The sequence below is a fragment of the Takifugu rubripes genome, chromosome 11, assembly GCF_901000725.2.
Source record: "Takifugu rubripes chromosome 11, fTakRub1.2, whole genome shotgun sequence".
In the NCBI taxonomy this organism is placed as follows: domain Eukaryota; kingdom Metazoa; phylum Chordata; class Actinopteri; order Tetraodontiformes; family Tetraodontidae; genus Takifugu; species Takifugu rubripes.
The window spans coordinates 1,109,780-1,135,877 of NC_042295.1; the positions used below are offsets into that span (position 1 = coordinate 1,109,780).

The following is a 26,098-nucleotide window of genomic DNA, read 5'->3' on the forward strand; positions in this document are numbered from 1 at the left end:
GAATAATTTATCGCTATTTACCGGGTCTCTGAATTGGATGCAGTGTTTAAGTGGTCCCCCCCCCCCCCCCCCCTCCTTCCGTTCCTTCTCTCTCCAACACTCTCGTCACTGTTATGACATTTCTCTTCGCATGCACGGGTGCCTTTTGTGTGTATACACGGCTCTTTGGTTGCCATAAGAGATCAACACAAGGCTATTAGTCAGTGCAACAGATTTGTTTCCTCAGCCTGCAGGAGCCCCGGTGGTCCGAGCGCGGGGCCCTGTGGGCCCTGTGGGCCCTGTGGGCCCTGTGGGCCCTGTGGGCCATGTGGGCCCTGGCGCTGGTTCAGACAGAAAAAGGGAGGCCGAAAACAAGGTGTGACGGGAAACTGTTAATTCACTTGTTGATAAAGGGCCACTTCCTTTCTGCTATTAGAGGACGACGGTTTGCTTATTTGGGTTTGGGGGCTCTTTTTTTGTGTTTCATCTCGCCTGCCACCCCCCCCCCCCCTCGTCAGTCATCGTCCTGCGGTGAAAAACAGCAAATCTCCGCTGAGGTCGATGCCAAGGAAACATGAGCTCATAGCTGCTAGCGTGTGACATGTATGTACACGACCTCGGGGCGACCCTGCTTTTGCCGGTGCAGCTCCTCTCGGTTAAACAGTTACAGTCGACGATGTGGAACTCTCTTGTTCCACAAAGATGGGATTAAACACGGATTTAACACAGCCAGTTAGCGTTTCCATCCCAAATCCCTGTAAACACTGTGGGAGGGGGGGACGGAGTCGGGGTCCAGGCTTCATTCAGCGGGATGAGCCGCCTGTCTTGGATCAGTCTTCTGAAGCAGCGTTACCCATCCAGATGTTCATTAGCTTAAAACTCTTGTAGCTGCGCCCTTCTCCCTCCGCCGTTGCCATGGCGTCCATCTACGCCGTCATAGAGCCGCGTGGAAATGTCGCGTGACCGTAGACCCGCACGGACACCAGACAGAAAACGACACATCAGCACGGTCGGCAAGAAAACTTCCTGTTGTGGGGAATAAATAAAGGTATCGATGCTAAATTAGATTTATATTATTATTACTATACTAATTATTTAAACAATGCTGCTACATTATGGATAAAATGACCTTACAAGAGACCTTAAATACATCAGCATGCTGTTTTGTGTTCATTTCATTTGAGCTTTTGCCTCGCGGCTCAATAAAATAAATACATAAAACAGTATTGAGAGGTTATGAGCAAATATCAGCCGTTCAGCAGGCAGATGTGGGAGACGGCGGCGTGCGCGTCCACGCCACAAATCTGCGCTGGGGCTCTTGTTTCACACGTTTTATCAGCGACAGCAGCGTCGCTTCCTCCACCTTATCCACCAGCGTTTGCATTGTGCTCCGGAGACGTTTAGGAATAAACAGGAACTCATACTTCTACTCACGTCAACTGTCAGGCAATTTATCACTCTGCTCCCCACAAACACGCACGTCCTTCGCGTCTGTCTTCAGTTAAACACGGTCATAGACGAACACGAACTTCTTGTAACTTCTGGATTTGATTGGCACCCGCGAGCCTTCAGTACCGGAGTTGTCCTCCGTGTGGCGCTGTGTGGTCAGGATTGCCTGAGGTCTGGAGAGCGGGGAGAAGAGCAGGCCTTTGGAGGGACGGTCTGAGTTGTGTTGCACGGCTTTTTACCCTGATTCTGGGGCTGTTGTGAGGCGGTGTGTGTGTGTGTGGTGTTGGGGTAGGGGAGGGGTGTGAGCTGGAGGAAGTGACCGTTCATTAAAAGCCTTCACTTCCTCCAGCCAGAACGTCTGAGCTCTAATCTTTCCCTTGGTTTCCTCAGCCGTTTACGTGTGTAACTCTGTTTATCCTCCGCTCTCATTCCGAATTGCCCCCCCCCCCACGCTGCACATCGCTGTTCCACGGAGACGTGACAAACGCCTCTCTTCCCGTCAACCTGCCGCACCGCCAAGATTCAGCTCTCGACGTGAGCTAGCCGCCGTTAGCGGTGGTCGCCGAGGCCCCGGAGTCTGTGAAAGGAGAGAACTCGGCACCAAAAAACCCACACTGCCACGGAGCGAGCTGCCACCCCTCAGAATTAGCCGCCCCCCTGTATTTTCAGGGCTTTTAAAGCAACCCAAAATACACCCAGCAGGGAGTGTATACATGTTGGCAGGCACCCGGGCCCCACCAGAGCCCTCCGTCCTTTTTAGACGCACCCTAATAACTCAATCTGAGCAACCGCTAAACCCTCTTATCAGCGGGTGCACGCTGCTGCACTCATCATTATTTGATTTGCAAAATTGGAAGGTAGAGATAAAGAAATAAAGCTGGCTCGCTACACACACACACACACACACACACACACACACACACACACACACACACACACACGGGCGGCACTTGTGGCTTCAAGCTTATTTCCTCCGCGGAGTGAAAAGTGCACGCTCTGAAGAGCCCAAACCCTCCATTGTGGCAGAATCAATAGCGGTCCACATCCCTCCTTTTGTCCCCTGCGGGGGCTCCATCTTCCTGGCTCCATCTTCCTGACACACACCTTTTCTTCCCCCCGCCCCGTCCGTTACGTCCTCTAAAAGTGTTTCCCTAAATATTATTTCATTATCTAACCATTACGTGCACGTTCCGCCGCTGCTTTCTTTATTTCCTGATCTTTTTTCATCCTTTTTCACTCATTTTTTAATTCGATTTTAAATTCCCAACAATAAAAAGGGGAATAGAAGCCCTGGACTCGGTCCAGCAGGTATTTCACGGGCTTTTTGAAGGACACCTGCGATTTTAGTCCGATTTGATAACGGGAGGACAAAACGTGTTGCTGATCAGACTCTGGCCAGGGCGCCGTCACGCCCCCGGAGCTGCGGCGCCTCCGTCCCTCCCTGCTCTGCATCCATCATCCTCGGATCAGGCCCGTTCAGAAATGTCAGACAATCCATGGACGGTAAACGAATGAGGGAATATGACGCTTTTCCTGTCTCCGTCAGTAGATTTTGGATTATTTCTTATTTATGTGTTGCAACAGGAAGACGTGCGTTTAGTCTTATTTCATATTTTATATAGAATTGGATCTGAATAGAAACCTAAATAATCCCTGTTTTTACTCTTTTTGCTCCCACTCGTTGTCCTGCCAACTGTGATTAATTTATTTTTTATTTTTTGTGAGACAAAATTTAATCAACAACATAAAAATTGGATCTAATTTAATCAAATCAAATCCTGTTTTTCTGAAAACAGCCAATAAAGTCAGATGTGCCGCCGCGATAACAAAGTCTAATAAGTTCTGAAGCGTTCTAAAACAATTAGAACTGCAATTGTTCACGTTCCTGGTGGCAACCCTAAAACATCCGCACAGTCCCAGCATTTATCCAGCTACTATTCCCGATACTCCCACCGACTAACACGGAATTTTCCTGTCATTGGTGTGTGTGATCTAAAATAATCAACTCGTCAGTACTGAGAACTCGTCAGTACTGATGACGGCCTCCTCAGTAAATCATCATAAATCAGTGGTTTTTTATTCCAGTCTCACACATTTTCTAGTTTCTATGTGGAATTTTTATTGTTTTTAACATTAAAACTGTCAGAAGCTTCCCGTGCTTCCTCCGCACACACACACACACACACACACACACACCTTAAGGTTGCAAATTGACAAAATTCATAATGATATTTAATGCAAATATATATTGTTAAAATATAGTCTAGTGTGAAACGTGCACATATCCCAGAATCTTCCCGTTAAAAGCGTTCCGGGCCTTTGATGTTGCTGTAGCTGCTCCGTGCTATCTGCGCTAGCTACATGAACGACCTCCGGCTGTTCCCGCCATCCCAGACCGAAGGCCCAAACACGTGGAAACGTGAGCGTGCATCAGCGAGCTAGCGTGCTACTAGCGTGCGATCGATCGGGGCGTCCCTCCCCGACGACACATCTGTTCCGTATATGTCGGGGGCTCCACTCGCGGAGCTTCAGACGAGGCTTTAATTGAGCCTTTTATAAACAGCGACTTGACGTAGTCGTGCACGCCACCGCTCGCGCACAGACGGGGTCGTGTCATCTGAGCCCGTGGATTTGGAAGCTATCGCTAAATTAGCCTCGCTAAATTCCAAACTCTATTCACTTCCCATCAACGCTCAATGAGTTTATGAGCTCTCACATGTAATGACAAAATTAGGATTTCAAAACAAAAAAAGGGGCCTTTTTTAGAGATTTTCGGGTGTTTTTTTTCATGTCGTTCGACATGAGAAACTTTAATAAAAAGTTCCCAAATAGGACTCCCAATAAAACTTCCCCGTTAGCTTGCGGTTTGGGAGCGGGGGACCGGGCAGGAAGCCATTTTCACACAGGCCGGCCTGACCTCGGCTTTTCTCCGCCTTAAAATAGCAGTCCAGCAGGATCAGCGCACAAAGGGAAGAGCGGAGGGGGGGTGAAGAGATAGATCTGTCCACTGTGCTGATACCTAACGGGGGGGGGGGGGGGGGGGGGGGAGGAAGGAAGAGGAGACAAAAAGCAGCCGATGGTTTTTCCACCAGTTGTCTGATTCCTTTGCAAAACACTAAATCGGGTGAAGTTTATTTTTTTTGCAGCATCTGTGTTTTATAAAGGCTCTTTTAATTTGTTTTTCCTGGGTCCGGGCGGGGGGGGGGGGGGAACCCCGCTCCTTTATTCCCCTCTTCCTCCTTTTCTTCCCTTTTGTCTTCGTGTTTCTTCTCCTCTCTTCTGTTTTTCCTCTCCCTCTCTTCCCCCCCCTTTCCGTGGAAGTGAGTGTTTTAATAATGATGCTTTGGGGATTTGGGATGGTAGAACAGACCCCCCCCCACCCCCTTTCATTCTTCTTCCTCCTCTTGCTTTAATCCCTCCCTCCTTGAACATGTAGGAAACTTCTGAATGGAGGAAAGTGGGAAGAGACGGATGTTTGCTGGTGGCACAATGATTAAATGATGATTTTCATGCTTTGAAATCTTTTATAAGTCCTTCTGTCAGGTTGCTTCTTTGATCTTCTTGAAAAAATGTTCGTTTTGATGGATTGTTGGTTATGGTCTTTGATCCTTCTCAGTTTTCCGACCCACCAACATCACCTGGTGGTTTTTTTGGTTTTTTTTAAATTACCTGCGGTGCTGTTGTCGTTATTTCTCCTTCCTGGTGCAACAGTTGCTTTGATGTCCGAGGACTTCGATTGCTACTCCCAGAAATACCGATTGCGGCGAGTGCCAAATTCTCCGTTTTCTGGTTGGGGGGGTGGGGAGGGGGTGGGGGGTCATGCAAATGTCGGCGACCTTGTAGAGGTCCATTTTCATATGGATGAGCAGGAATCCATTTTGAGGCGTCGCATTTGCTTGATTCTGAAACACGCGCCCGTCCGGGGCCGAGGTCGGATCCCGTCAGCCGGGCGGCTCATTAAAGCGGAGAAGGCTTGATCTTTTTTGGATGCCGAATTAAGGAAGTAAGGAAAATAAATGGGACCATAAAACGCTCCCAGTGCTGCGGAGCGCCTGGTATTGTTTTTCTTGTCCTCCCCGCTCCTTTTTTTTCCCTCCGTCTCGCAGCTGCAAATTCATCTTCGGGTTCGAGGTCTCCGCTAATTCCCCGATCATCACTCAACCTGTCCAACCCGGCCCCCCCGCAGCACTTTTCCAGACCTCAGGCCTGTATTCTTTTTGTGTTGCTTTCTTCCCACCCGATTCAAATGGGACGCGCTCGTGTTGACACGCGCAGTCTTGGGAGCGCGTCCCGTCCTCATTGGGAGCCTCCCGCTTGTATCGGATGCAAATCGGGGATTAAAAGAGTTGGGAGCAACATGAGATAGCGTGACGCGGGGGCGGCGGAGGAGAGGGAACGGGCGCAAAGGAGCCCGAGAGAGGTCTGATGTGAGAATAGGATGCAAATGCTGTTGAGACAGGCGGGGATGGATGGACGGACGGATGGGCTGAGGGAGAAAGAGCGCCCTGGCTCAGGTGACAGACTCGGGACCTTTTTGGCGGGGTCGGGGTTGTTCTCACGGCGACGGCGACGGCGCCGGATTTGCATGGACGGGTCTTCTTTCCATGAGACGTCATGTGTCACTGCTTCACGAGCACATCACGCCCCGGTCATTAATCAAATCACGGCCCGCGTCTGGAGCCCGACGCCTCTCGTCCCTCCGCCTCGCCCTCGCCTCTTTGTGCCCGTGGTCCGTTGCCTCGCCGTCCTCCTTCCTCTGTTAGCGGCCATTGGAAAAGGTTGGTGGAGGTGGAGGTGGAGGTGGAGGTGGGGGTGGGGGTGGGGGTGGAGGTCCAGGCCCGTGTTCAGGGAGAACCCTCAGACTAGAACCAGCTCGGTCGCGTCATTCTGAGAAAAACCTTATAGATTTCCTTAAATCGTGGGCTTTTCTTCACATTTGCCCTTAAGATGAAGCATTTTTGGCCTCACACACAGATATTTGCTAATAGAACTATTGAAACAGGTCCCATAGCCCCCCCCCCCCCCCCATCCCTGCCCCCCCGGGCCAACCTCATCCCTCTGAAGCTAATTCACGTATCATCTTTAGCCAGAGCGTGATCCTCCGACACGTTCCACATTAGCTCGTCTTCTCAGGAGGGGGGCGCGCGGTCCTTCAAGACCTTTTGGCCTCGGCTGGCAGCGTGACGTGATGACTCGATTAACATTGACCGTCACCCCCCCCCCCCCAACACCTGTTCACGGGCTTATCCTTAATGGGGATGACGGCAAATAATGGAAAAATGTCCATTTTGGACGAGGATGTTAAATTTATTGACACCCACCCCCCAACCCAGCCTCCCTAAATCCTCATCCTTCACTCCCCTCTTAAAGTTGAAGCACCACTCTTTTTTTTTTTCAAGCTGCTTCCTGTAGAGACTTTTATGCCCACCCCCCCCCCCACCCCTCATCTGCTTCCCTCCCCCCATACAAAAGGTGGCCCCGGCTCCGAGGGTGCAGCAGTCTTGACATATGAAGGGCTTTGTGGAGCGGCCCCGGACCGGACCTCCGTCGGTTGGCCCCGCCGGGACACGAGTGCCGTGGTCGGTGCACGAAGGTCACGCGGCATTGTGGCCGTAAATGTCCGACAAAGCGGCGTCCTGGCGAGAGGAACGCCGCTCTGAGCTCCCCGTTAATGATCTAAAAGACTGGAGCCAAACACTCAGCAGCCCCTTTCCGCTCCCATTCAGCCCCCTCTTGATCGCTCCTTCCACATAATGACCGGGCGCTCTCCTCCTCCTTTGTTACCTTTCAGGTCCTCCTTGTTTTCTTGTTTTCTATTTGTCCCTTCAGCCCCCCCCCCCCCCCCCCCCCTCCCCGCCACCACTTCCCTTTCACTGCTTTATGTAGCGCGGCTGTCACTCATCTGCTGAGGCAACAAATGGAAGAAGGAAAACATTGAGCGGGGGTATTGTGGGGGTGCCCGCCGCTTCGCTCTTTATTTCTTTGGAAAGCTCTTGAACTTGGAAATTTCCTTGGGCTCCGATTGAATCGGCGGCGTTCACATTCTGCGTCTCCCTGTCGCGATATTGCAAACATATTTGTTTTCGAGGCCCCCCGGGACTCAAACGTGTACGGTGGCATGTTTTGGTCCGACGTGTTGTTACTATTAGACGGAAGATGGTTCCTTTTCTAGAGCGCTAGAGCGAGTGAGCCAATGAGACGCAGGCTAACAGGTGAAAGGTAAACGGGGGGGGGGGGGGGGGGAGCTCCAGCCTCGCTGCTGCTGGAGCTGCTTAAGGTCACTCAGGCGCCCTTTGACACGTCCTGATTATGTGTGCCAGGACTGCACAGGATATGTGAGATGAGACGCGTGTGTGTGTGTGTGTGTGTGTGTGTGTGTGTGTGTGTGCAGGGCCTGTTGATTGGCCTTGATTAACAGACTGCCAGGCACGACGAGCAGAGGCCGAGCCTTTGTGATGTAGCATCTTGAGCTAGTTATTTCCAATCAGTCGGCCTTGAACCCAGGGTGAGGTGTGTGTGCGTGTGTGTGTGTGTGTGTGTGTGTGAAATTTGCAATATGAGTGGAAAAAAAGAAAAATCCCCCAATCTTTTCTTTATTTCTTGGAGCAAAAGTTTCATTTTTATAAACAATTTTATGTGGCGTCAGACTCAGGGACTGAGAATGGTATTGATTCTGCGTGTGTGTGTGTGTGTGTGTGTGTGTTTCCAGCCAAACTGAGCAGCCAGGATTCGTACAACAACTTCAGCAACAACAACATGGGGAACCCGCGTCTCTCTCCGCTGCCCAGCCTCACTGTGGTGCTGCCCCTGGCTCAGATCAAGCAGCCCATGACCTTAGGAACCATCACCAAACGCACAGGGTAGGCAACACACGCACACACACACACACACACACACACGGAGGCAGAGATCACACGTCTTTCAATCCCAAACACATTAATGGTGAAATGAGCATCGGATGAGTTCGTTAAAACCAACCCGTCACACTTGTTTTCACCGGTTCTGACCCGTCGTTCATTTCCATGTGGGATGAAGGTAAACACGGGTCAACACGTTCCTGGGCTGCGGAGCGGAAAACGTGCTGTGTCGAGACCCAGACGCAAACCCGCGGACGTTGAGCTCGCTAACGAAGCGGCGTTCGAGCCGCCGCTCTCGTCTCATCTTGACCCCCTCCCCCCCCCATCCCGCCCCTGGATCTTCGCCATGCATTGAAATCATGTAGTTTTAAGAGCTTCGGCAGCTACAGGCCTTCGCTAAGTACATTTACATACAGCACAGGTGGTTCCACAAATACGGGGAGATTTTAATATTTCCATTTAAATGTGATTTTCATGCCCTGTTTGAATGGGAAATGCTATAATGATGCAGCCAGGCGGTGCGGGGTCCCGATAAATAAGCTGGGAGTGAGGATAAAGGAGGGATTCTCCGGCCAACAGAAACAACATTTAGCTTTTCTGCTGACAGGAGCTGCAGATTTTACTTAATAAGGGATTTATTTCACTTTATAGATGGAAAAATAAGAGTTATTTCATTTCAGAAAGTTTTTTTAAGTTTTCAGCCAATTTTTTTTTTGAATATTTCCTCTGGGAAGAAGTGACGGCGCCACGCCTTGTCAGGCGACGCGGCGAATGATTAGCGTCTTGAATTTATCATTTGGATTCTTTTCCTCCACTTTTGTGGCGGCGTTGATGAGCGGAGAACAGTTGGCGGCGACTCCCCCTGGTCACCACGGCGCAGTCGCTTGGCAACGGCCGTCGTCTTTGATGAAAGTCTAAAATTGTGCGTTTGCGTCGCCGCCGCCGTGTGTGTGTGTGTGTGTGTGTGTGTGTGTGTGTGTGTGTGTGTGGAAGCACGTCGGACGGCTCCGTCGGCTCCTCGGGACATTATCGGTCCTGGTCGGCTGGATCGTTCGCTCCACTCCAGAGGAGGCGTCACTATTAATGTGCGGGGACGTGCAGCTGTGCAGCCCGCTTCTGCATGCACACGGCTGCACCGATCCCCCCCCACACACACGCACACATACACGCATGCACGCATGTACACACACACTGAGTGGAGCAGCAGGTTTGGCCCCAAGAGTCTGGGGTGATATCATATGTTTTCACGCTATACTTACACAGGGATGCCCAGGCGCCATCTGTCTGTCTGTCTGTACATCCAGCTCTGCCTTTTTTACATGTGGGGATGCATGTGTGTGTGAGAGAGAGAGAGAGAGTGTGTGTGTGTGTGTGTGTGTGTGTGTGTCCAGCAGCTGTATTTACACTTGTATGAGCAGATTCCTGTTGGCAGGATGGCAGAGGAACACACCAGCTGCTTAACCTACATTCACTACCAGGCTGTCTTTGTATACAAGCACACGCACACACACACACACACACACACACACACACACACACACACACACACAGCTCTCGTTAGCTGCCTATTCACAACACGACTGTCCCGTCCACATCTGTATTAAAGTTGACCTGTTGTGCCACCGACCAAGCGGTGGCCCTGATGCCATCCGGGTCAAAGGTCACCCCGCGTTACGAAACCTGCTTCACACCTCAGCCGTGACTCTGTCGCCCGTCTGACCCGTTTGGATCCCAGCGTGCGTGAGCGCGTGCAAATAGATTCACATCGCTGCTTCAGAGGGATTAAAGCGCGTGCGTGCGGCCAGATTTGGGAGACTCTGAGACCACCACCACCGGGTGCTAGCCTAAAAACTGAAGAGCATTGGATTCACACAGGTCAACCTCCTGTTTTAATTTGGATTTTTGTTGGGGGGGTTTTTCCACGGAGACAGATAGGATGTGGCTCAGCATCCGCATGATAACCCCCCCCCACACACACACACACGGCCAGGTCAGGCCAGGGTTCTGCTAGTCCTCGGAATCTCTTGGGAGACCCAGGACAAGAAGAGGAGTGTCGGATCTGACCCCAAATCTTGTTTCCTTTTTTGACCAAATATGGAAGGAAATTGGCCCGGGATTAATTAAAGTCCAGAGAAGAAGAGGACACAGATGTCCAAACCTCATTTGTGGAAAAAAATGAAGAGAGAGATGTTCCAGGGAACTTCTAGCTCAGCTGGGGGCTCAGATTAAACTTGTCAAAAAGCCTGTCAGTGATAAATTTGGGATTTGTAAGCAGCCAAAGTACTGCACACTTATCCCGTCCGCGCAGTCTAAATCTGACACGGACAAATGGAAAGATTGTCACAGGCGGAAAAACAAAACATCACCCCTGACCAAATCCCGGCTGATGACATTCCGACGCAAATGCACAGCCGAGTTCGGGCGAGGTAATGAGAAAGACAACAGCGCGGGAGTGCGTACGACCCCGTGACCCGCCACAGATGTGCACCCAGATTACTATAATACAAATGGAACAGCCCGCGCTGCTCTACATCCATTGTCTTAGAGAATCTCGCTGAGGCCGGAACCAGGAAAGGGGCTTTGGGAGCCTGGAGCCCGGCAGCACATGGAGGCAGGGCTAAACCGTTAGCACAAATCAGCTCACTTCCCTCCCGTTAATGGCCCAGGCGGAGCTGCTATTAGGGTCACCGGGTTAAGAGATGAATGTGTGAACCATTATTCTCCGGGAGTGGGGTCGGCACCCTCGCCAGGCACGTGCGCTCGCTCCTTTCCCCCGTGTCCCGACGCTGTCCTGCGACGCGCCCCTTCACCCCTCTGAGCCACGTTTGACTCTTGTTCGCCCACGTGCCGGCGCCGACCTGCCGGTTCTGGCGTTCCGCTGTCCCGTACCTGCTCTTCATCGGAGCAATAACAATCATCATGGGAAGAAAAGGCATTTTATGGGAATTAGCGACCAGAATTGAAGGTTTTCCGGAAGTTGTTTTCATCATTGCTCATAATCCATCTGCGTCCGTTTGGTTCCTCTCTTTGTTGTCATATTTCTTTCTTTTTCCAGTTCAGAGGAAAACATAAGCGCAGAAAGCCCGCTGGACGTCTCCTAAACTCCCGGGCCTGCGTGGCCTTTACTCCCCCATGGAGATCCCGCTCCATTCGCACATCACTCTCCCAGTGGTGTTCATGCATTTACCCGGCAGGAAGCCCGGAGTGGGGCCTCAGCAGGTCCGAGGGGCGAGACAGCGAAGGCCGACCCCCTTCCTTTCTTCTGCCTGATAAGTGGCAGTTTACCAGGGGCCTCCATTAGACCGACCGCTACGTTCATTTGTCATCCCGCGCTCCAGGAGAAAGACATCCCACGGCAAATTACGGCTCCCTGTCTCCCAGGGTAGCGTTCCGCTGCACGTCTGTGGACCAGGACTAATTGAAGAGTGCGTGCTGTTGTGGGGGGGCCCGGGAGGATGCCGCGGAGGCGATAAAAGAAGCACCGCAGAGCGCTGCGTTGGACCAGGAATTTGGTGTTTTTCATGACTCGGGGAGGTTCGCCGGCGGGGACAGAGTTCAGTCTCATCGGACCTTTATTGCTGGAGGGAAAAGGCTTATTTACTGTAAACTGTTTACGCAGCTCGCTCACTATCTCTGGACGTGCAGGATAAACACAGGAACACACTCCCACTCCTAATGTCTTGTAAACACGAGGAACAGGCACAAACTGTCAGATAGACAGAAATACCTCCAGAAAAAGCCCCCCCACACACGCACGCGCGCGCGCGCACACACACTTGTTAACATAATCACAGTTAAACACACATTTGTCCACACCCTCCCTCCCTTCGCCAGACAATGAAGGGCCACAAACGGAGCAGGAAAACACAAAAGTGCTGCTAGCGTCTCCCAACAAACACATTCCATAAACTCATCCTACTGTTCCTCAACCTCCACCCCCCCCCCCTCCAAAACAAGACATGACATATGTCTGTGCACGTGCGGCTTCTGCCAAGTGTATGGTATCACGCTTTAGAGAGCAGATGAGCCGTCCCTGGTTTTCACATCCATCTCCTTCTGCTTCCTGCCCCGTCCGCGTTGTGCACTTAAACAGACGCGTCAGGAGCGCACGTAATGTGAAGAGTGTGTTTGCTCAGGTTTTAATAATGATTTTTCCGTTCCCCCCCCACCACCACCACCGTCCTTCATGAAGACCCTACCTCTTTGGGGCGGGATGTTTTGCCATTAAAACTCCATGGTGAGTTTTGCCTCTGCCCTCCTTGGCTCCCTCGGCAGCATGCAACCACGTCCTCATCTCCTCCGTCCTCATCTCCTCCGTCCTCATCTCCTCCGTCCTCATCTCCTCTGTCCTCATCTCCTCCTCCACCTCTCATCTGTCTCCCGCTCCGTTTCAGAGTTTGTGAAGTCATTCCTCAGGGGAGTAAAGGAGCCCAAAGAGGAGGCTTTTTCATCTTTTTGTGCCCCCCCCCCCCCCCCCCCCCCCATCGCCTTTCCATGAATGTTGGGATGATTCAACATCTGCCATAAAACTTGAATCTGGCTTCCTCCACTAGGATGCACCCACATTTTGTGGAGGAGAGGTCAGGAGCGAGGTGATCAGAAGCCGTGCGCTGCTTCCTTTCTCCAGACCGGCTAACGTGCTACATTTCTGCTCTTTCACCCTCTTTAGCTGCGTCTGCTGTCTCTGACTCTGGTTGCATGAAGCCCTGTTGTAGCTTTGTGCTAATGCTAACTGTTTGGTTTGTTTTGTCACCTAATAATGTGGTGTTGAAGGAGTTTTTTTATGTTTATTAATCACAGCTCCCATCCACATTTCCATCAGTATTTCTATTTACGACGTGTCGGACAATGCTTGGATTTCCTGGCCTCAGGACTCTGCGAGGGTTTACCCAGAGGGCTCAAAGTCCTCGCTGGTCTTTTTAGTTGTCTGCAATAGCTATGGAGCTATGCAACTATCCAACGACAGCGCAGAGCAGGAACGATGGCGTTCCTCTGCTATCAGGGATACGTCGACCCAACACCGGAGTATCGCCCACGTTTCCATCCCAGCTGGATCTCTGGGAACCAAAGCCTCAAGGGCAGAGCATCTTCCTATTCAAGCAGCAGTTTTTGTTCCCGGGGACTGAAGCCAAGTCTCTTGTCAACACTGGCTGGTGAAATCAGATGCTTACAAGCTTTTAAAAGAAGCCCCATTATGACAGAGTCACTTATGGAGAGATGATTGAGTGGCTCGGTGAAGGGAACTTTTCCCTCCTCGGCTCCCTGCTCTCCAGCTCCCTGCCCTCCACTCCATTCACTTTAGAAAATGAATAGCATGTGGTGCCCTCCCCAAGTCTTGGGTTTCGTCTTTTGTTGTGGGCAGTCACTCATACTTTTTAATTGAAGCTTTTTCCCTCCCCCTCTCAGTCGTAGCTTAATCCTGGGCCCTCAGTGATTTCAGAGCATATACTTTTCAAAGGTACACATCATTAGCATCAGCATTTCGGCCCTCACAATAACTGCCTTCCGCTGAAAGTGGAGCTAGTTATATTGTTTCTGTAATAGTCTCTGTCCTGGGACGGGGACCAGGGCGGTCGTTCGCTGACTTCTGCTTCAGTGGCAGCACTCACGCTAAGTTCCTACAAACATGACTTGATTTTATTTCCTCTTCCAGGATGTCGCCAACTCAATAAAGTCTCCAATGTCTCGAATTTCCATTTCAAATTGGTGCTACACGGGACAGAATTTTAGCAGCTATGTTGTGTTGAGGGACTGATTCTTCTCCTCGAGTGGGCACAAAAGATTCTGGCGAGCCGCCGCTGCAGTCTGGAATAAACCGGACAGGGGAGACCGGGTCTGACTGGAAGTCGGACTTTGGGAACAAAAGTCCTAGTTTCTTCTCCATGTTCTTGTTGCCTTTCCCCCGGGGTCGCCATGACTGTGGTGTGTTGGACTCCGTGCACGGCTGCCCCCCCCCCCTCCCCGGCTGGGTCCAGAATCGACAGCCGCGCAGCTCTTTGTCACCGGCTCGCGAGCTCAAGTGAGCGCCATCATATTTGTTTACTGTGACAGCCTTGGAAATAAATGGAAGCTGCCACCGGACTTCCACCCCCCACCCCACCCCCGCCCCCCCGCCTTCGGAGGCGCCTCCTGTTAGCCCCAGACAGGGTAATGCGAAGGGACTTTGATGGTTGATGTCGCAGATTGAATTATACCCTCGAGGAAAAGCTATTAGCTCAGTCAAAAGTCTTCATTTGTTAAATTAAAAGTGGAAATGGCATGTGAGCAGTCTTCAGTGGATTAAAGTTGCAAAGAAAATGGATTCTGCTCCCCACTAAAGGGCACGGCACAAAGGGAAACTCGCAGAGGGAGGAGGAGGAAAACATCTTTTTGTTTAGTGACATCCTCTCCACCAACTCCTCTTCTTTTAGTGCATTTAGATTGCAGGATCTATCGATATCAGGTCCCACGTCTCACCCTCCCCCACAGCCCAGCGAGAGTTGGGCCCTCGGCCCCGGGAACCACGCTTCTCCGCCTTTAAGGAATAATAATTTTTAAAAAAGCCTCAGCACTGTGAAGCCACTTCATGTGAGATCAAGAGCGACGGGATGATTTAAAACACAGATGAACAAACTTCAGCGGTCGGCCGACCCAGAGGAGATGAGAACATGGCTCTGATCCTCGCTCCACTCGAGCCGAGGCCCCTTCAGAGAGGCCCAAACCCGGCTCATCAGACACGAGACCACAGCGGGAGCGCCGTTATGACGCGCTGTCACAGACCCTTTAACTATATGTGCTGAGACATAAATGTATTTACAGCGGTCCCTGCTGGTGTTAGCAAGGTGCTTTTCTAGCATTTGCTATGCAGCTTTTGTCCTAAGGCGACATGGAGACGAGGCGGTTAGCGCTGCACGTGTCTCCTCGCGTACGTTCGTCAGTCGTCTCACCTTTAGGAGCCGACCTCAGCCCGCTCCAGAGGACGCTCCTTGTTTTCCTGGGCTTCTGAAGCCGCTCAACCCACAGCTCCTTTGTGGGGTTTCACATTTTCCAGCAGCGGCGGAGAGGGAAACATCAGCAATTAAACACCTCAGCAAAGAGGAACTTTGGCTTCACGCCTCCCACGCATGGCCAACTGGGCCGTTTCTGAGTCCTCGCTGCTGTCTCCCTTTTACTGGAACACAACGGCCTCGCTGCACAACTTTTCATTTCCTTTCCTGGTTTTTCTTTTCAGGGAGAAGAAATATTACGTCCTCTAACAGGGATGTCGGCCTATTTTTAAAATGGAGGAAAAGGCTATTTCTTTTTCAGAGTGTGTGTTTTGACAGAGGCGTTCTCTTCCTCACCATCATGACTAAGGACCAGCAACACGAGCCCTTTCTCGTTGCCACTTCCATTTTTCCGATCCCTCCTTCCCGCCGCGTCCGCCGGACAAAGTGAGCGAGGAGGGAGGCGGCACTTGGAGAGGCTTAGCAGCAACCACACTTTCAGCACCTGGAGCTGTAAAACTGACCCACTTTGATTCTGATCGTCGTTCTCAGCCATCGGGCGTTGGTGCTACTCGGGTCGGATTGGTCCGAGCTTTGGACGGGACCCCGGTTCATCCTGAATGTTCATCCTAAACGGGCCGAAATTCACTTTACGCGCGGCGCCATTGCGTTATTGCTAGGTGGCAAGTCAGTCTTTGCTTTTTAAATCCTGTGGTTCCGCTCAACGGGTCGGACGAGATGCCTGTCAGGGTCGACGCTGTGTTTCAGTCTGAGCGGCGGTTTGCAGGGGTCAAGGTTAAACGGCCCTCTGGGAATGTGTGACACCACCAGGAGTCTTTAAGCAGCCAGCTCATGTCTGATCCGCTGTGACCGGCCTTTACTGTCCTGGTTTGTTATAGGGCTGGACAATGACACCAGACCTCACTACTGTTCCCTGATCATTCCCAGATGGGGATCCCAGTTGCAGCCCAACCCCGTTCAAGTGTCCGATTCCTGTGGAGGAACTCGGATGGGCCGAATAATCTAATGGCACCCGATAAATTCCCTCCTGTGGCCGACACAAAGTCAGGCCATCGTTGTTGTCGGGAGGTTCTCGTTATAAGATCATGTCCATCAAACCTCTCTAAGATAATCGTGTCTCCGCACACACATCGCCCAGGAAGTGCTCGGTTCTGATCCGGCATTACGCAACACGCACTACTCCTGTTTTTGCCAGATGCCGGAGCACAAGCTGCCACGGTGTGGCAGGTGCCAGACAGGAAGTCAGGCGCCGAGACAATAAAACATCCCCGACATTTTCAAAATAAAACAATCCCGTGTTTGGAGCGGCTCATTTCCCATGGCGCCAAAGGGATCCGCACTTTCAAAATGCATTTGTATGGTAAAAATAGGCCTGAAATAAGCACAATATGTGTGAATTCCTCCACTACGGCCTGTCGGAGCCACACTGTGACTATTATAGGGGCCAAAAACAGGCGGGCAGCTCGTCCTTTGTGGGGAAACACACAGTTATAAATGTATGGAATGAAATTCTTTAATTCCTTGTTTTCACTTGTTTGTGCGCTCCGAGGGGTTTCTCATGAGGAGCACGTGCACCTTTGGGGTGTTGAACCCTGCTTTTCCCTTAATTAAACACACTCCAGTGTAAATATATATATTCACGTAGCAGATGGAGGATCGAGTCCACGCCAGAAGTGACTGTGACGGCTGATTCTAGCGCTGTGGTTTACACCTTTTCAAGCATAATCGGGGCATTACTGCATCACTGTTATTATATATTATTATTATTATATCAGCTTCCCTGCTGATGCGAGGTCGCACATTTTCTTTAGTTTCTGCTTCCGATCTCGAACGCCAAGAAGGTTTTTGGTTGTTTAGAGTTGATAATGTGTTTGATTTTGCCTCTTTAATATTACGTCATTTAATGAAACTTTGGTTTCAAAGGGGGACGCATTGTTTGGGAACTCAATTAAAAAACCTCAGTTTTCTGTTGTCTTTGGTTCCACCGGGACTCTGAGCTCTAAACGTTTAAACGTGGAACGTTTAAAGACAACACGGAGCGCCTTTGCTGCTGGTTTGACTCTGTCTCACGACTTGTCTCTTTTGTCCCCGTCCCCACTGAAGCAAGGCGAAGCCGCCGCCTCAGATCTCCCCGAGCAAATCCAGCGGAGGAGAATTCTGCGTGGCCGCCGTCTTCGCCTCCTCGCGCTCCTGGTTCCTCACCAACCCCAGCATGAAAAGAGAGAAAGGTTGGTTGGAGCGCGGCCACGGCTGCTGCACTTACCTCCTCCAAAAACCGACCCGCGTTGCTAAACAGGCTGCTTTCTCCACAGATCAATCCAGGCAGTCCATTGTTGACTCTCTGTACATCATTAGTTGCTATGGTAACCTAGTGGAGCACGTCCTGGAGCCCCGGCCGGTCAGCGCCGCTCAGAAGATAAGCGACGACTCTCCGTTGGAGCTGAACACTTGTCCGAGGGCCTGCTGGACTCTTTCCAGGTAGCGCCGCCGTCACTGTCGGGTCTGGAGAAAGCGTCGACGGCCTAATCGCCACCATGGTTTTTTGTTGTTGTTTGGAACAGGACGCCGCAGTGGAACGAGCTGCAGCCGCCCTTCGGCTCCAACCACCCGCTGGTGCAGGCCTCAGACCTGGTGCAGTACTACCAGTATCTCCTGGCTGGTGAGATCTTCCTGCCCTGTTTATTGGTTTACAGCATGTTTGCAGTATCAGGTGGTGCACAAATAGACTGCAACCTAAGATTTCAGGAGCATATATTCATATTAAGTCAATGGGAAGATGTAAATCAATGCAGATTGGCTCTCGGCAGCTCAAATTGAAGTGAACATATGTGTCGGGTTTCGCTCCACGTCAAGGAGGAAACGTGATAGCGCCGCGAGGACGCAATAGAGACTTTCAAGTTGGCTGTAGCTCATCGGTTACCAATTTATTTTCATTAGCTTTCATTTTGGGTGACAGCACTAAAGCGCAAACAGCGTTCATGAGTGGACCTTGTTTTTTTTAAGTGTAAAGCCTGAAAAATGTGGTAAATAGGTGGAGAGTGAAAGGAGAAATACGAAGGAATGGATCCAATTTCCACTGACGTTATTGATTTAGGCTCTCGGCCCGTATCTCCTGTATGTTTGTATATTGCATGTGGGAACCACAACATTGGTCTCCGAGGCTTTCGTTGCACAGGCTAAAAGGAGCATGTATGTTTTCTGTATGTAGCATACGCGTTATTAGTCAAGGGTTTGACCCCCCGATCCCTGCTGATTTTCCATGTTGACTGTGTTGAAAGCCGTTCTTGGCTCTTTTATTGGTGCCACATGCTGAGCCGTGCCGCTTCCAGTCCGCAGCCATAACATTTCCCCCTCAGAGACTCCGGAGAAAGATACTTTCACCGTTCCCTCTCTTCCACATCCTCCAAAGTAATCCTCGCTCTTTTGTTCGCTCCGTCTCGGCTCTGCACTCCAGCTCCAGGACATGGCAGCGGAACACTCTGAGATGCCCGACTCAGCCCAATTAGGTGACACCCTAAACTATTTCTAATTCACTAACAAATACAGCAGCGAGCCCTTTGCCAATCCGAAAGGGCCGATTTGCAAGCGCACACGGATGGCCACACACGGAATCAATCCACCCCCTGGAACAGGCTGGCGTTTTCAGCTCGCTCCATAATTATAAACACACAAAAATCTGTAATTATCTCTCGCGGCCGCTCCGGGGCAAGTGGTGGCTGCGTCTCCCCTAATCTCTCTGCTCGTCTCCGGCCGATTCTGCTGTGCTCTGGGTCGAACTGGTCGGATATTTTCTCAAATTAGTGCTAATGGTCTCTCCTAGTGTCAGAGCAATGAGGACACGTTGGGGTGACGGGCACGGGCGTCAGCTTACTTCCACCGTTCTGTCTGCCAGCATGGGCAGCGCAACTGGCTGCATAATGAGAGAGATTCATTGCATTAACATTTATGTCCAATTAACAATAGCCAGATAGCACCGCTCGGCCCTTTATTCCATTAACCAGCCAAGTGTGAAAGCATATGAGGTTAAGATGCTATAAACATAATTGTTCAGCCCTTCTACCCACTTCTTGTGCTCCTGCCAGCTTCCCTGCGGCTCGGCGTCCCATGCACCACCAACACTGCCTGGCTCGCTCTCACAGCACCACCTTCCTTTTCTGCACTTTGCACCCGAGATCAGACTTTCATCGTCCGCGCACGCCAGCCCTCTCCTCCGCCAGCCCTCTCCTCCGCCAGCCCTCTCCTCCGGGGCTTGGCAGTGCAACAGAGGAGGGATCCATGAGAAGGAGTTGATTTGACCTCGGGATGAATTACGGCCGCAGCCCTCGTCCAGATGCCTCTTTCGGAGCATAAAGATCACGCTGCCGAAGAAGAAAATGAAAAGACATCGTGCTCCCGCTCGCGGAACAATCACGCTATCTGGGTCCGATTTCAATTCTGGACCCAGCCATCGTCGGACAGAGCTCGGCAGGAAAATAAGACACTCGATAAACAGAAAGAGGGTCAGGAAATTCTGGTCCTCTTGAGTGAATTGTCTAACAAAGTATCAATCCTGGCAAACTTGATTGACGTGCCGTGCTCTCTGGTCTCATGGCTCTATATTGGATGACCCAGGCTGATTAAAAATGCAGTATGCAGGGAAAGGAATAGGAAGGGGAGATGAAGGGGCCGGGGTCAGGCCAGACCGGAGCCTCCAGGACGGGATGATAAAAGACAGCAGTGGCGCCACTTCATGGTCACTATCTCCACCTGTCCATCTGTAGCAGCCAGTGGCAGCACTCAGCCGGGCGGAGGAAGGCAGCGCAGCGCTGTCTTGGGGAGATAAGGAGGGACGAGACGCACGGCGCGCTCACAAAGTATTACGACGTTAATAAAGGGGGCTTCGCTCAAAGTCTTCAGGGTTTCCTGCTGAAGTGGAAACACACGTTCAAGAGCCCTTATTCGTCCCTCACCCTTCATATCTGATATTCAAATGCTATCTCATTCTATACCACTGGAATTTGGAAGCTGTAGATTGGCTCCCGACGACACCTGGACAGGCTGCGGGACATTTCCACGTGCACGCGTGCATTTCCACATGCAGAAAAGGAGCTGCATCTCACACCCGCGTCAGCTGCAGAATGCCTTGGGCGGCATCGGATTTCCTTCCGCGTCTTTTTTAATGGTGTTTTTCACCTCTCGCCCTCAACAAACGAGCAAATAAATGAGTAAATAATTTACCGGCCAGAGTTCTTGCTGACTCCTTTTAGTCCGCGGCGCTTTGGCCCCGCCCCCCCTCTCGTCCCGTTCTACCTGTCATATAATGTGCTAATTATGGAGACTGACTGACTGAGTGGCTGCTCCCTGCCCTCCCGGGATCTGAGGCCCGTGACAGGCCGGCCACAGTTGCCTCGTCAATAGATCTAATTGCTCCTAGAGAGGGGCCGGAGTGGAGGCTTTGGAGCATCAGGCGTTTGGTAAAGAGAGACTGTGGCGCCATGACTGGGTCAGTCATCAAAGAGAGGCGGAGGGAGGACGGGCTAGCGTAGCGCCGGCTGGACGGAGGAGCCGTCATTCAACTAGAATGATATATAAGGACAGAGCTATCCCGCCCTGTCAGCGCGCCAGCACGTATCTACTCAAAGGAGGACCATGAGAAAAGAGAAGCTTGGATGGGGGGAGGGGGGGGGGGGGGCGAATCCAAAACGAGTCGTAAAATTCAAAGTGATAAAGAGGGACAGAATAATGGCCAGGCAGCAGAGCTGTCCGAGGTCCGCCGTGCAGCCAGCTCCACTGATGGAGCAGATAGTTAGCTCCTTATCTACCCCTGGAGATCGGCCTGTCCGGCCCCTGGCCCAGGGCCCTGGGAGGTCGGGCAACATCAATACCTCGGCAGCCTTTGTTCTTGTTCTGACTCCTTGCTTCAGTGCTCGGGCTCGGGCCACTGGCCACCAGCCTGCAGCAGAACACCCCTCTCTCCACAGTCAATAAAGGCGGCAACAGAGACATCACTGTTCCCCCAGCAAAGATGCTCGTTCTGCTTATGTAGCCACCAAAGCTCGGAATTACCCCAGACAAACACAAAGAGGGGGGACGCGATTAAACAACGGTGGATAATTTCGGAGATAATTTCAATCCAGCCCATTATAAAACGTAGCAATTATTAACCACATGGTCAGCCTGAAAATGACCCCCTTTTTTTTTGTTTATCCAAAAGGATTTGGGCAGCTGGCTGAGCTACTCCACAGCCTTCTGACCCGCGTTTGCCTTATCCTACTGTAAACGCGGAGCTATAAACGGATCCACCTCCTTCCCTTTGAAGCACTCATCGTTTGTGGATAACGAGGCTACTGTTGCACTGGGATCGGCGGCTCCTAGGAGCCAATAATGAAGGTTTTAGGAGCTGCAGGCGGGCTAAACCGGGGAGATCTGCCTCTTACTGTCTCGACCAGTTCGGATTCTGGACACACACACAGAAAAGGTTGATTCTTGACTCAGGCCAGGCTGTGGCTGGCCATCCAACCCCCCCGTTCCTTCTCATCTCTCTGCACTGGAAACTTGATCCAGCCGGTCCGGCAACTGCTTCAGAACATCAATAATTAATTAGGGAACAGCTATTGGCCCCAAGGGTCAGAGAGCAAGGAGAGAAAGAGGGTGGAGTGGAGGAGGAGGCGGTTGTAGGGAACAGGGGAGTTGTGATTGTTTTTAATAAGTAACACATCAGTGGAGGGGTTCTGGCTAAAGCAACGGGAAAATCGTGGAAGCTTGCATCCTTTCCCCCGGTGAAAGAAAAGAGCGATTAGCACCACATCAGTGTTAGCAACTAAAACCAACTTATGGTGTTTTGAATGGAACAGGAATGAATCTTGGGTTATTGAGCAGGAAAGATGTCTGGCGGGCCCAGAACCAGCTCCATTCAGGAACACCTGGCACGTGCGTGAGCGTGAGCGCGAGCGTGGATGAGGAGCGGGGCGCTCCGTGCGATCCACATGTGGACTTGACAAGTCTATTAGGCCTCCCCGTGTTAAACAAGAGCCCTCCCCGGGGTGGGAGGCAGAGCGCGGGCTGATTCCACACTCTAGGCCTCGTTCTCCACGCCTGCTCATTCAAGCTTGCAAGAGCTCCATCTGTTTCTGGGTCTCTCTGTCACTCTCTCTTTTTATAACACACACATATTCCCCCTCTTTACTTTAAACTCCCCCCCCCCCTTCCCACGGCACACATTGGCACGCACCCGTATTCCCTTCAGGGACGAAGAAACGCGTTTTTCGCTCCTCCTCACCTGCCACAAATGTTGGTATCAGCTATCGAGGAGCCCGTAAGTCAAACGCCGATGACGCTAATGTGCCGCTGAGCTAGCTGTCAGTAGTGGTTCTTTCCCGGGATGATTCATTCGGGTAATTAATGGCAGTATGTGATTCACGGGCGTAGCTTCAACCTGCTGATGTCCCTACCCTGAAAAATCTTTTAAATATCAAGTATCTTCATTTGGTGGAATGTAATATAATCATTTGTGTGTGTGTGTGTGTGTTTTCTCAGCAATGCCCCCAGGAAGCCCAGGCCCAATCACGCGTCATGAGTCTTCAGACAGCCTGGCGTCGGACCACAGCGTCCAGGAGGACGAAGAATGGCTCTCTCAGGTCGGGCCCCCGCCTTAAACCACATTACAGTGACATTAAGGCAGTCCGGCAAGGTCACACGGAGGATGTGAGCGCTCCCGGTTCCAGGAGGAACCATTCGTTGCTGGACCACCATGAGTAGTGTAACATGTTACTGGTGTGCGCTAAGGTGTCTGAAGCTAACGGAGCGCTCTGGGCTCTAGGCTCTGTCGAGCGTTTTAAACCCACTTCACCGAGGGCCACGGCGTCGCCCTGGCTGTGATCGGTTCCAGCTGCAGCAGGAAGCTGTGACCACAAGAAAGGTCGATCAAGCTGGGGTGAACCCCCCCCCTGCCGCCCCAAACGGCGGATAGAAACGGTTGAAAACGCTGAAAAGTGGGGGCTCTTACAGGAACTGGTTCAGTTGATTTATTCCCACTGATAACAGCGAATGGCGTTTGTTAGGGACGTGCACACCCTGCTCCGCTTTAGCCTGGTTAATTCGCAGTGCACTCATGTCGGCAGGTAACCCGCTACATTTGGCCATCAATAATTCCGCCGCATGCATAATTGATCGGTGAAAATGCATCCCACTTAGCTCGGCGCGGCCCAGCTTCATATCTGCCATGATAGTTTGCCAGGAGCAAAACTATCCATTGCACTAACCCGCAATTTTGGCAATTTCCTGTCAGAGCGATTGTACGGGTGCGCTCGACCGTGCTCGATGACGTAAGAGGAAGCGCCGCGTGACTTCAAACTCTTGTATATGAATAATATATAATAAATAGAAGCCTTTGTTTAACCTTGTAGGCCTCCTACTGTGGGAGGCCTTGAGGTGGGACGTAAAGACGCGCCCGTGCGTGCGCTCGAGCTTCGCACGACTAAAGGAAGTCGGGAGCAACCTGAAAAGGGAAGTCATCATCGGCTTTGGTGGCAGGGAATGATAGAGGGGGGGGGGGGGGGGGGTCTGGGTGTTGACACTGGGCTGTAACATCTGGATCTTTCCTCCTACTGCAGAGAGAGTGCACTGGCAGCTGCTCCGCTCAGAGGCTGGCCGTGACGTCGATGGTGTTAACTGGCAGCACACACACACGCACACACACGCGCGCACACACGCACACACACACACACGCACGCACACACACACACGCACGCACACACACGCACATATGCCGACAGTCCTCCCTCCTCCGACGGCCTAATTTGCACAGCTGCGACAGACCACCAACTGTGTATTTAAACATGTACATGCATGAGTATGTGCGGGAAAAATGGAGCCACAGTGGTGCTAATAGAGAGGGAATTCTCACCTCCGAGAGGCCGGAACCTGGCAGCAGAGAGGCGAGCAGAGGGAACGCCGCTCGGAGGTGAGAGACAAATGTACGCCGAGTAAGGATAATCAAATGTGAACGGCAAGACACCGGGAGGCGCGTTAAGTGCTGCGGGGAGTTGAAAAGTCGGAGTTAGTGTGTTGGGGGGGTGTTGAAAGTGGGGGTCTGATTGGTTAGCCAGAAAATTCCGCGGAGATGAAGAAGGCGGCGGGAATATTCTAATGTTTATGAGGAAAGGCTCCACGATCCCCCTCCCTGTTTTGACTCTCAGCCAGCATTAGTGCCAGCCAGCTCAGGCGTCCGCGGACCGGCTGCCACCTCGGCGCCGTCTTCCCCGTCCCGGCGGGCTTCGCCGCAGCCTCGGTGCCGTCCTGCTGCCGGTGTGGCGTTCATATTAACCCCCCGGGAAGGTTCCCCGCGGTGCCACCGGGACTCCCAGCCCGCACAAGAGCCTGACGAGTTCTGACACCGCTGCGAGACCTGAAGTCGTGCAGGAAGCTTTTAGTCAGGTGGTGGCGTAACCGGGTTTGTCTGAGGGCTGTGAGGGCCCACCGAGGGACCTCGGGGGGGGGGCAGCACGAGCTGTCCTGGCTCCATCTTTGATTCCCTTTTCGTTGGATGTGTGACTGTGGGGGCCCAGGCTGTCCAGGAGGGGGCTGGGAAGCGGAGGGTTCGAGGCCCGGTCTCTTGGTTGTGTCAGCATACCTTCAGAGCACTGCCGAGGTGTCCTTGAGCAAGGCACCTAACCCCCAAATGGGGCCCTGGATGAGTTGACCGTAGCGCGCTAATGTTCTGTTCTCCTCCTGAGGCGCCGTCGGAACAGAAGCATCCATGCTAATGATGAGTTCTCTTTCCACCCCCAGGTGGAGATTGTCACCCATACTGGCCCCCACCGCCGTCTGTGGATGGGACCCCAGTTCCAGTTTAAGACCATCCACCCTTCAGGTCAGACCACTGTCATCTCGTCCTCGTCCTCGGTCCTTCAGTCCCAGGGCCCATCGGACGCCCAGCAGCCCCTGTTGGACTTTGACACGGACGACCTGGACCTTCACAGCCTCAGGTAATGTCCCCATTAGTATGGGGTTATTTGGGGGGGAAACACGTGTAATAAACATGGTCGTGTGCAGGATCCAGCCGGTGCGCTCTGAGCCCGTCAGCATGCCCGGGTCGTCGCGCCTGGCGCCGGATCGCAGAGGGCAGCCCAACATCATGGACGCATCAGGTAGGAGCCCCCACGGTCCGTCCCACCGCGTGTCTTCACTGTGACTCCGCCTCTTCAGTTCCTCCGTGGTCATTTCCAAGCTTCACTTCCTGCATGATTGTTGGAGCAGTTGTGTTTTATATCTATTCCTGTCCATCCATCCCTCATCGTGGCGGCAGCGTTGCGTTAGCACTTGAGCTACGCGGGTGGACGATATCTCACATGCTTTAGCGCAGCGTACTGTGGCGCCGGGGTAATCGGGGACGTTCCCACACTCTGCAGGTGCTGCGGTCGAGCCGGCGTGGAGCGAATGTGCGGCATCTCGTCGTGGGCCGACTCCTGTCTAATCCCATCACGGTGGATTATGCGTAAATGTCACTTCTGTTTCCCACCGTCCACTCAGGAATGAGCGAATATTGACGCTTCCCTCTATGAGCGCTAATAAAATCAGCAGCGGCGGTTCGGTCAGGCCGTCCAAATCAATCTACGATCCCACCGGATTGATTTGGCCTCCTGTGATTTGGATTCTCGTCTGCACGTCGCCTTTAATCCGGTTACAGCGTTAGCTAATCCAATCCCGCCCAGAGGGGAGGCTTTCCCCTTTAAATATGTCTCTTCCTCAAAGTGGCGCTCCTGGATTAGGCGTCAGGTGACTTTCTATCCGTTTCTGTGATGGAGATTAGCGTCTCGTCGGCAGAGACGCCGATCATCTGATCTGCCC

At 52.1% G+C, this 26,098-nt stretch overlaps 1 protein-coding gene across 1 annotated transcript in view; it reads left to right on the forward strand.

The window, feature by feature from the left end:
• LOC101079938 (breast carcinoma-amplified sequence 3-like) overlaps positions 1-25,751 on the forward strand; it is a 66,217-nt gene extending 40,466 nt beyond the window's left edge. The window contains 7 exon segments of the mRNA XM_029843809.1: positions 8,138-8,288; positions 17,375-17,499; positions 17,584-17,749; positions 17,833-17,930; positions 22,787-22,887; positions 25,040-25,236; positions 25,304-25,751. Of these exon segments, the coding sequence (XP_029699669.1) occupies positions 8,138-8,288; positions 17,375-17,499; positions 17,584-17,749; positions 17,833-17,930; positions 22,787-22,887; positions 25,040-25,236; positions 25,304-25,442 (977 nt within the window). The 3' untranslated portion in view covers positions 25,443-25,751.
• The last annotated feature ends 347 nt before the right edge of the window (positions 25,752-26,098 follow it).